This window comes from Poecilia formosa, unplaced genomic scaffold, assembly GCF_000485575.1.
Source record: "Poecilia formosa unplaced genomic scaffold, Poecilia_formosa-5.1.2 Scaffold472, whole genome shotgun sequence".
NCBI classification, from domain to species: domain Eukaryota; kingdom Metazoa; phylum Chordata; class Actinopteri; order Cyprinodontiformes; family Poeciliidae; genus Poecilia; species Poecilia formosa.
In genome coordinates this window covers 291,844-301,905 of record NW_006800411.1, presented here as the reverse complement: position 1 = coordinate 301,905, position 10,062 = coordinate 291,844, and the positions used below count along the sequence as shown (strand labels likewise).

The window sequence follows — 10,062 nt, the reverse complement described above, 5'->3', positions numbered from 1 at the left end:
AGAGGAGTCGTTGCTCTTACACCAGCTCATAGGCATCTGGCGTGGTTCCTATGAAGAATCCTCCGGGCTTGAGACGCTCGCAGGCGTTTCTCAGCATCATGTCCGCCTTCTGCTCGCTCTCGAACGAGTAGTGATACACAAACTGACAGCTGCAGATGTCGAACATCAGCTCGGGGTCGTCCAGCCTCTCCGACAAAACCTCCTGCACCAGCAGGTCACAGAGAGGGAAACCGGACTGATTACTGCTTCTCTGAACTTCTTCAGCTAATCACGTCTGCACAGACGGACAGATCTACCTTCGAACAGTCGGAGGCGATAAACTGAGCGCTGAAGATTTTCTCGTTGGAATGACTTTTCCTTTTCATCTCTTCGTACCGAGTCCGGCACTGATCCACGGACACTTCTGCTATATCTGAGAAAAACAAAACAGAAACAAACTGATAAAAGTGGAAACGAGGACGTCCCGGGTGAACAAAGAAGCGTTACTTCAGATCCTTCCTCCCAGCAGGAAGTTAAAACATTTAAGCCTTTATAACTCTGCTTTATTTGCACTTTGACACTCCTTCTCAATAGTCTGTTGTTTTTTATTCACATATATTAATACATTTACTTCTCTAAATGCTCCTGCTGAGCTGCATATTACTTTTTATCTGAATGTTATTTTTAATCATAACTGCAGAGTATTATTGTTCTTATGTTGTAAAATTGTTGTTGCTGCTTTAAAGTGTCTTAATCTTGTTTTTATTTTATTTACCTTTAATTATGCAAGTTATTACTTGGATTTAGGTGAAAAAAATACATTTTTATTCTATTGCGTTTCCAGCTTCCAATAGTTATAACTAATAAAACAAGAGAAATATTCAGACTTCAATGAGTCAGAAATTGTTTAATTCATATACGATTGATTCAGAAACTAACCACATTTTTTACCATAAACCTGCTAGGAAAGGCTTAACTGGTTAAATAAAAAACCTACAGAATGGGCCAATGTTTTTATCTGATTAAATGGATTATTGGAATAATGTTAATAAATAAATAATTGTTGCCCTGCTGCAGTATAAACAGCATTTATTCTATGGATTTTTACAAATGTTGATTTAAAACAGGGTCAAAAGTTGTGGTGAACTCAAATTTTCATTTTCAAACGTACAGATTAAATAACTTCCCAGAGGCGAAACCACCACGGGGAAGATTGTCTTTCCATTTTGGGACAAAAGTCAGACCAGAGGTCAGAGGTCAGTCTGTGAGGAGCGGCTACCTGCACACACGATGTGACTGATGCCTCCTCTTCTCCACTTCAACAAGTCTCCTCCTTTTCCACAGCCGAGGTCCAGCACCGACACATTCCTGCTCCCTGCTCCTCGTACCCGGTCCAGGATCTCCCCTGGTAGCGGAGAAGGAGGAAAGTCAACATCCCAAAGTCGGCACCGGTGGTTTCCATGATGCAAAAGATTCAGATGGGATCCAGGAATAAATAACTGGAAGCTTAGCACAAGGCTGCGGAATAGGAAATTTTATGAAACAATATAAAAACGTTCTGTAAGTTTTGTTGATCCAGTCAGTCATGACTCCAACGGAGATTTCTGTAAAAGATGAAATACATAAAACGAACGAAGAGTCCTAATTATTATGGAAATGTGAATAAGCTTTTATATTTTTATGAGTTTTTTATGATCAATGTTTCGTTCTGTTAAACTAAAGCATTTTAAAAGGGAGATTTTGGATGAGGTTGTTAGTTTTGTACATAATATTTGAGTTCTTTAAAAAAAATGAAGGATTGGGCATTTTCATACTGTTTATCATGATAAATTCTTTATAAAGAGATGTTGATATATTGTTGACTGGATAAAATCCATTTGATGTTTAAAAATCCTTAAAACTGTCCTGATTATTTTTTGCTATTTTTCTCCACTGCTTTTTCGATAAAGGTGCATCAAAGAATAGCAATAAATTTGAACATATGATTAGATGCAGCTATTGTGTGAATTTCAGTGATAAAAGTCATATTTTTATGCGACTGGTGACCTAAATAACAGGATTACAAACGTATTTGAGTTTGTGGGGCTTTCATTGCTCTGCCAGGCAGTCACAGTCCTTCAGGTACCTTAAACAGTAATAAATAGTTCTTATTGTCATTTTTATCACTAATATAATGCTGCCACTAAATATCAAGATAAAACTTCAACTCCGTATCGGCCACTAGCGAGGGAAACACAGCATCTTGTTAAACTGATGTTTTGTTGAACTACAGTAGTTTGTTTCATTTGTGGAACAGGACAACATGAGATGCTGACCTCTAGCTTTTGATTTATTGATTTTATTTTCATTTACACCATAATTACACAATTTTCAGGTTAGTAATTATGGTTTAAATGGAATTAAAACAGAAATAAAACAGAAAAAGTGAAATTTAGAGCCCTACCGATGTCTGTCTCACCTTTCCAGGTCATCATCTCCAGACTGATTATATCAAACTGTATCGTACTGGAGAAAGACTATTTCATTAGTCAGACAGGATTGATTATCGATCAGTTACCAATCAGAACGCTCTTCAGCCAGTTGTTGAAGTTCCTCATGTAGAAGATCCTGCTTTGACTTCGAACCACCAGTCCGACTTCCTGCAGCGTGTTGTAGTGACTCGCCACCTTTTCACCATGATCGCTCACCTGGGCGATCGATAATAGATCAATAACTGCTGCGGGACACTTTAACTACAAAGCATGAAGAAGCCACTGGAGATTAGGATTGAAACGATTAATGTGATTAATCGATTATTGAAATAATTGCTAACCTTTTTAGTATACAAACTCAAAAATAGGCAATTTGCTGACGAAAACAAAACTCAAATCAGTACTGAAGCTAAAACTGTACTATATATATATATATATATATATATATATATATATATATATATATTTTATATATATATATTTTATATATATAAATTTTAAACTAAAGATAAAAACATATTTGTTTGTATATATGTTTGAGCCAAAACTCCTCAACTGGCAGTTTTAGCTTCACCGGGTTCAAATTCATTGAAATAATGTTGTTATTGCATTAGTACTAAAATATTTTTCTTATTCAAAAAGAGGCTATTTACTGAAGAAAAACAACATATTAAGGATAGAAATTAAGCCAAAACTGTGCAAATTGTGCAAACCTCATTTTTCATTTAAGAAAAAACATCTTTGTCTGTAACTGTTTTACCCAAAAGTCCTCAAGTTGCATTTTTTCTATATTCACCTGATTCAAATTCACTAAAAGATTGCATTCTAGGCAGTAAAACCTATTTTAAAAACGAATTGAATTGTTTATTTGGACTTTTTAATGCATTTCTAATATTGCATAAACAGGCATAAGCAGTTAAATGCAAAATCTGTAAAATATTCAATTTTTTTCCTCCCATTAATCATCTGAACAATCAATAGAATAATCGATTACCAACATTATTGTTAGTTGCTGCCATACAGAAGACGGTGAGCCTACCAGCTTCTTAGTGGGTGAAGTTTCCTCCTCATCCTCCTCTTCCTCACGTCTTCTCTTCACCCCTGACTTCTGACCCAGTTCTCTTCCTCCTCCTCCTCCTCCTCCTCCTCCTCCTGCTGCTGCTGCTCCTTCCTCTTCATTCGTTCCTCCCTGTTTTTCTTCTGCCTGCTCCATTATTTCTGTCAGGAATGAACACAAGTCAAACTCAAACTATACTTAGATGCATCGACACACCAGAATCAGATCATCACATCATTAGCTGGACCCTGCAGAACCTCATGGCATGCTGCGCTAAGCAACGAATCAATCGCGTAATGAATTAAAATGAGTTCAATAATTTACAATCTGATTATTAATGTTTTTTGAAGGGTAATTTTGTTTACAGAGGCATCATAATTCATTTTATTTATGGTTTCAGTTGCGTGTGTGTTTTATTCCACGTTTTATTTGTTGCGTTTGGTTGATGCGTTTCATTATGAACAGGCAAAATATCTTCCAGTTCCAAATGTTCCTCATAAAAAAAAAAAAATCTGGTTGATAAACAGCAACTGAAAGCAAAACCTCTATTTTACCAAATAAATATATGCTAAATAATAGCAAAAGATGAAAGAGAAAGTTTGAAAAATATATATTTAACAATCAGCCATTTTTCTCCTATATTTGTTTCAACAAAATTTTCCTTCAAGTAACTTTATTTTGTATAAAAATAAAATCTAATGTCTGACTTCAATGACTTAATCTCCAAGGTGCTTATGCAAACATTTCAAATTGCACAGTACACTGACACACAGTCATCTCCTGATCAATGTATGCACAATAACTAAAACAGTTTCATTTTTATTGGGCCATTATATTACAAGTGTCAGCATTTTTACTCAATTTCTATTTGAAAAGACAGATTTTGGCAAAATAAATAAATAAAAATCCAACCATGAATCAAAAACTTAAAAAAAAAAAAAGTCTTAAACTCAAAAGTGAAATCCATTAGCAACTGGAAGATGATTATATAAAACGCCATCGGATGAACGTCACTGTCATTTTATTTTATTTATTGCGTATTATTTATGTTTTGTTCGTAGTTCTGATTTATCTGATGATGGTGGACGTTAGGTTCTGTTGCCATGGAGACGTGGAGGGTGACAACGACTGATTTATTGATCCCAGATCAGATCGCCTACATAAATGAGATTTTTTTAATCCTAATTAGATTTCGCAGTTACATAAAAATGTAAAAGTTGTGACATATTTTTAGAAAACTAACCAACCTTTTCCTCACTTATCAAGTTTGTTACAGACATTTACACTAACACTACTGGTAGAAGGATAATCTGTAAACAAGGCGAGTCGGTTATCATCAGTAAGTGTGACACGCTGCCAGACAGAAATCACCTGTTTGACTCAAATTAGCGTCTAACTTCCTACTAGCAGCAGGATTATTACGATAAATAATGACGAAAGAAGCGAAACTGACGGTTATTTTTCTTTTATTTTCAGGTCTAGCTGAACTGCCTGGTCTTAGCGTGTGTATCTAAACCTGGAGGATAATCCAGCCTGTTCTTAACCACCAACTACTTTCATCTGTGAGCATTAGCGACTAGTAGTTAGCAAGTTTATGCTAAACAGCTCCGTAAATGTTGGAAAAACAACATTTATGCCGCCGAAGATGAATCTGAAATAGGCGGAACCAACGACTAACACCTGTCTGATGCCAGATAGTATCAGAAACATATATAAGGTCAAAGCTTAGTTGACATATTTACGCCAAAAAGTTGTAAAGAGACACACATTTACTCACAGTAATCTGTAGAAACAACACATGCGCAGTGGGCAGCTTCCGGTTTTTGAACCGTTTCTTCGTCTTCATGACAAACAACGATGGGGTGATGCATCACCGCCACCAACTGGCTTGGAGTGTGGACAGGAATGTCGGCTCATATTTTTATGTAATATTACAGTTTTTCTCAGTTTGTTACGGTGTATTAAAAAAAACTGAATTGAAATAATCAAAACTACTTGATCAATTTTCAAATGTCACTTGTACACATTTCTTGTTTTTGTAAGCCCATTGAAAGTGATTACAATTAAATTATTTCGTCTACATTTTTATTTCCTTGTGTCACGTTGATCAAAATGTATTATATCTCTGTTGAATAGTTCTCAACCTTCACAACACGTAAGCATAAATTTGCCGTATTAGTCTTAACGTTAACTGGTTGAACAAGTTGCCATAATACATCAAGCATATATTTCTAGACATTTCCATTGGACTGTCCCCCCACCCCCCTCAAATCTCTCCTGAATTGGGAAATTGCGCATGATGTCACATTCCTGACAAAGGAAGAACAAACAAGAATTTGAACGGGGTCAGAAAGAAGAAGTAAAGGATGAGGAGTGAGTTTGTGGTGGGGGAATTAGAAGGCAAAACAAAACAAAAAAAAAACTGTCTGTTTCTGTCGCTCTAACTTCAACAGGATGTGGTTTCCAACCCACAATAACATGCTTTGTACACCAAATGAAAGTGAAAGCACACACTATTTTTCTCACTATCTGCAGTTAATTGAGACAAAACTTCACTTACTTTAGAATAACGCATCAAAATGGCTTTCTGAGTTCAAAGTAAATATGAGTTTACAATTAGAGCAAGGGAATAACTGGGGGACAAGAGACAAGTATACAATGAGAATATCTTACTGGTACTCTTCAGTGGGGGGGATTTATTCTACTGGTCTGCAGAATGTAGGAAATATGAGACAGAGAACAACATTGTCCATGGATTTACAAAGTTTTAGACAGATAAAGTTGAAGAGAAATGAAAGACTTTACGTTTTTTGTGGAAAATTGGTCATGTTAAGAAACATTTCGATGTGATTATCATATAATCCAGAGGGTGGCGGTAATGTTGATGCCGACAGTCATAAAACCCCGAAGAAGAAGAAGAATACAAAGCGGAAGACGGATGGTTTGTTTTGTCGAATGTGCGAGTGTTTTCTGTAAAAAAAAGAAAGAAAAAATGTCTTCAGTACAGTTTCAACGAGTGCTTATCAACGATCAGTTAACTCATACTGGAGAAACATTCACAGAGTTTAAAGAAATCGTCATCAAGTCCGAGGAAGAGATGGATTTAACTCGGACATCCCAGATAGTCTTAAACCGAAAAGGTACGAAACACCAGCGTTTGGATGAATATATCAACTGATCTGTCCGTTTACACTCCTGAGTTTTCAGGTGTGCTTATATGTTGATTTCTGTCTTAAACGATTTCTTCGATGAAGTTAACGACTCCTATTTTTATCTGTTTTATTGTCCAGACCACCTGCAACATAACATTAATAAGGAGGAGCCATGTAAACAGGAGAGGAGCTTCACTCCGGACCAGGAGGAGTTAGAACCTCTGCAGGTGAAGCAAGAAGATGAAAATACAGAATACCAACAGATTAAAGAAGAGCAGGAGGATCTAGGATATCAGCAAATAAAAGAAGAGCAGGAGGAACTCGATTATTTGCAGATAAAAGTGGAAGAGGACGAAGTTTGCTACAGTCAAGGTGAAGAACAGCTTGCACTAAAACAAGAAACTGATGCCTATTATGAGCAAACTCATCACACTGAACCAGAACCAAACAGGACCCAAGTCACCTTTCAGGAAGCTGCTGAAGCCGAGAACCAAAATCAGGAAAGAAGCAATGATAACTTTGGAGCAAAAAGAGACGAAGAAAAGAAACATAAGAGGCATCTGAAAACCAGACAGCATGGGGACAGTTCAAAGCAAAAAGATCATGAATACCTTCCTCAAAGTAGTGACTTGGCTAAAAAGACATGTGAGAGGCCTGTCTCAAGTAGGAAGAGTTTCAGCCGAAAAGATAAATTAAATCGTCACATGTCAGACCGCCCTGGTGAGAAACCTCTTCTATGCGTGAACTGTGGAAAAGGTTTCAGTTGTAATAGTGACTTAACTGTTCACATGAGAGTTCATACAGGTGAAAAGCCATTTCTGTGTGTGAAGTGTGGAAGAAGTTTCAGTAGAAGAAGTAATCTAACTGTTCACATGAAAGCTCACACAGGTGAGAAGCAGTTCCAGTGTATTACATGTGGCAAACATTTCATTTCAAAAGGTTCTTTGATTATTCACGTGAGAAGGCACACAGGTGAAAAGCCTTTCCAATGTAAGACCTGTGGAAAACGGTTTGTTGATCAATATTCTGTGAATCTTCACATGAGGAGTCACTCGGTGTTGAAGCCTTACATCTGCGTGAACTGTGGAAAAAGCTTTGCTCAGAAACAGAATTTAACAAGTCACATGATGATTCACACTGGTGAAAAGCCTTTTTCATGTGTGACCTGTGGAAAATGTTTCAGTCAAAAAGGTATTTTAACTCGTCACATGCTGATTCACACAGGCGAGAGGCCTTTCCAGTGTCTGACTTGTGGAAAAGGTTTCAATCAGAAATGCAGCTTAACTGATCACATGACGATTCACACAGGTGAGAAGCCTTTTTCATGCTCAGCTTGTGGAAAAGGTTTCAGTCGGAGGCATGCTTTAACTAAGCACATGAAAAGCCATGCGCTTAGTTAAATAAAATCTACTCTAGTCCAAGTAAGTCATTTAAAACATACTTGACTAAAAGGTACTTAGTCACCTTGTAATAACTTTTTAAGAAAATACTCTCTAAATGCGTCACTTTGGATGGAAAAGTAGTCATAATTTGAGAAGTATTTTTCATGTATAATGATAAAGTTTACTGTAAAATAATTTGGGTAAAAACCAGAATGATAGGAGGACTTCCTTATCTATGAACTGGAGAAATTGTTTCAACTAAATATGGAAAGTAACACTTCCCTCAGGAACTCGCACAGGTTAAAGACATTTCTAGTTTGTGGAAAAGATCAACCGTGATCATTTGATGGTTCATAAACCTCATAGATCAGAAGTTGTAATAGCATGATTATTGTAAAATTTTCTGATTTTGGTGGGACTTTGACATTTCCAGTAAAAAATCTGTAGTTTGCAGTTCACAGTGAAATTGAAACACAAGTGTGGTAGTTTTGTTTTTAAAGTGAGATTGAAACTGATTCTGTCATTTTTAAAATTGTTATTTTAATAACCAGTGTGACTACCTATTTAAAAGCTAATTCACTCTTACATTCATTGATTGTTTTTGATTGTACAAATGATCTGTGGTTGTCTTCAATAATTGGGCATGCCATTCTTTTTTTGTTTTCCAGTTTTTCTCGGTCACTTTGGTGCATTTCTTGAATCATCGCTTACATTCGCAGAACAGGAAGTGCATTTCTCAAAACAATTTGTACAAACAGTTAAGACAGCCAGCAATAGCCAGTTTCTTTCTCAAAGTCCTTAGTTTTGTCTCTCAAAGGTAAATATTTGTGTCAATGAATATGTCTGTGCCTCAGAATGTCAAGTCATTGTTTCGTTGTGTACGGATGCGAATCAAATTGATTAGTCATGTTGTGAATATTGCATTGTTCTCTGAAGGGATGTTCTGCTGTAAACTATGGTTAAAGTTCTGATGTCATGTTGTAAAATGTAATTAGGGGAGACCAGTGGCAAGAGACTGGACAAGATTCACATTTATGATTTCTCGGTTCTGTTCACAGACACGTCGTTGTGATACAGGAAGCAGAAAACAAAGAAAAATAGAAATGGGAACATAAGGCAGACTTACATGCAGAGAAAAATTAAATTTTTGTTTAGTCTCCTACCTCCTATACTCCCCACTTAACTGTTCATGACTTGAAAACTGGTTAAGCTAATGCTTCACACATTTGCCTTTGTTGAAGAAAGTCAGGATTCACCTGGGAGCAAATTAATAGTTCAGGAAAGAAAATAAATCTTATTAATTTTATACAAAAATATACGTGACACCTGACATTTTGCATGCTAACACTAATAAGATGAAGTTACACTTAAATGTTGTAGAGGCCGAGACAATTCAACAAAGATCCATATAACATCTTGATCAAAATAAAGAAAAAGGCAGGAAATTGTATTTTGCAATGTGTTCACAGAAATGAGAAAATGTTTTTTTTATGTATACAAGCGGTGCAATGATTTGGAGATTGGACAAGTAGTTTTGAGAATTTCAGTTCTGTTCTGAGAAATGCTCCAAAGCAACTGAGAAAAAAAATGCTATTTTTTGCTATTCTTTTTCTGTTAGAGTACTTTTACTTTTAAAGTATTAATATTTTTTGTGTATGTAGACGGATATATGTTTAAGTACTTAGAAAGTAATTAAAGTGTAATATTTTTTTTGAGAGAGAGATTTGAGGTGCTTTTGTTTATGTACCACCCTGTACTTAAAGCTAGTAGATGGCAGCAATGCACCTGTGAACTCTTTACTGTCTAAAGCTACACTGTGCAAATCCCATTTTGAGTACATTTTTATTTAATGCAATTTTTTGGGGGGGGAGGGGTCAGGATGACTTTTGGCTCAACATTATTGTTTTTTTAGTGCTTCTTTTTTTAGAAGATTTAACACCTCAAGGCAAGAGGCATCAATGTTGACCATTTTTAACAGCTTCATATTAATTACAGCTAAAAAATGTTTTGACAGTAAAGTA

The 10,062-nt window shown here is 36.0% G+C and overlaps 2 protein-coding genes across 2 annotated transcripts in view; one reads left to right on the top strand and one right to left on the bottom strand.

Annotated features, from left to right (window-relative positions):
- rnmt (RNA (guanine-7-) methyltransferase) overlaps positions 1-3,678 on the bottom strand; it is a 7,641-nt gene extending 3,963 nt beyond the window's left edge. The window contains exons 1-5 of the mRNA XM_007578249.2: positions 3,490-3,678; positions 2,537-2,666; positions 1,259-1,384; positions 297-412; positions 21-202 (exon numbers count right to left, since the gene is read on the bottom strand). Of these exons, the coding sequence (XP_007578311.2) occupies positions 21-202; positions 297-412; positions 1,259-1,384; positions 2,537-2,666; positions 3,490-3,663 (728 nt within the window). The 5' untranslated portion in view covers positions 3,664-3,678. The remainder of the gene's footprint in view (positions 1-20; positions 203-296; positions 413-1,258; positions 1,385-2,536; positions 2,667-3,489) is intronic.
- Positions 3,679-6,405: 2,727 nt separating this feature from the next.
- LOC103156260 (zinc finger protein OZF-like) lies at positions 6,406-9,869 on the top strand. Its single transcript, XM_007578248.2, has 2 exons — positions 6,406-6,647; positions 6,798-9,869. Exons 1-2 carry the CDS (start codon positions 6,446-6,448, stop codon positions 8,057-8,059), a joined length of 1,464 nt encoding a protein of 487 aa, XP_007578310.1. The 5' UTR covers positions 6,406-6,445; the 3' UTR covers positions 8,060-9,869.
- Positions 9,870-10,062: the final 193 nt, after the last annotated feature.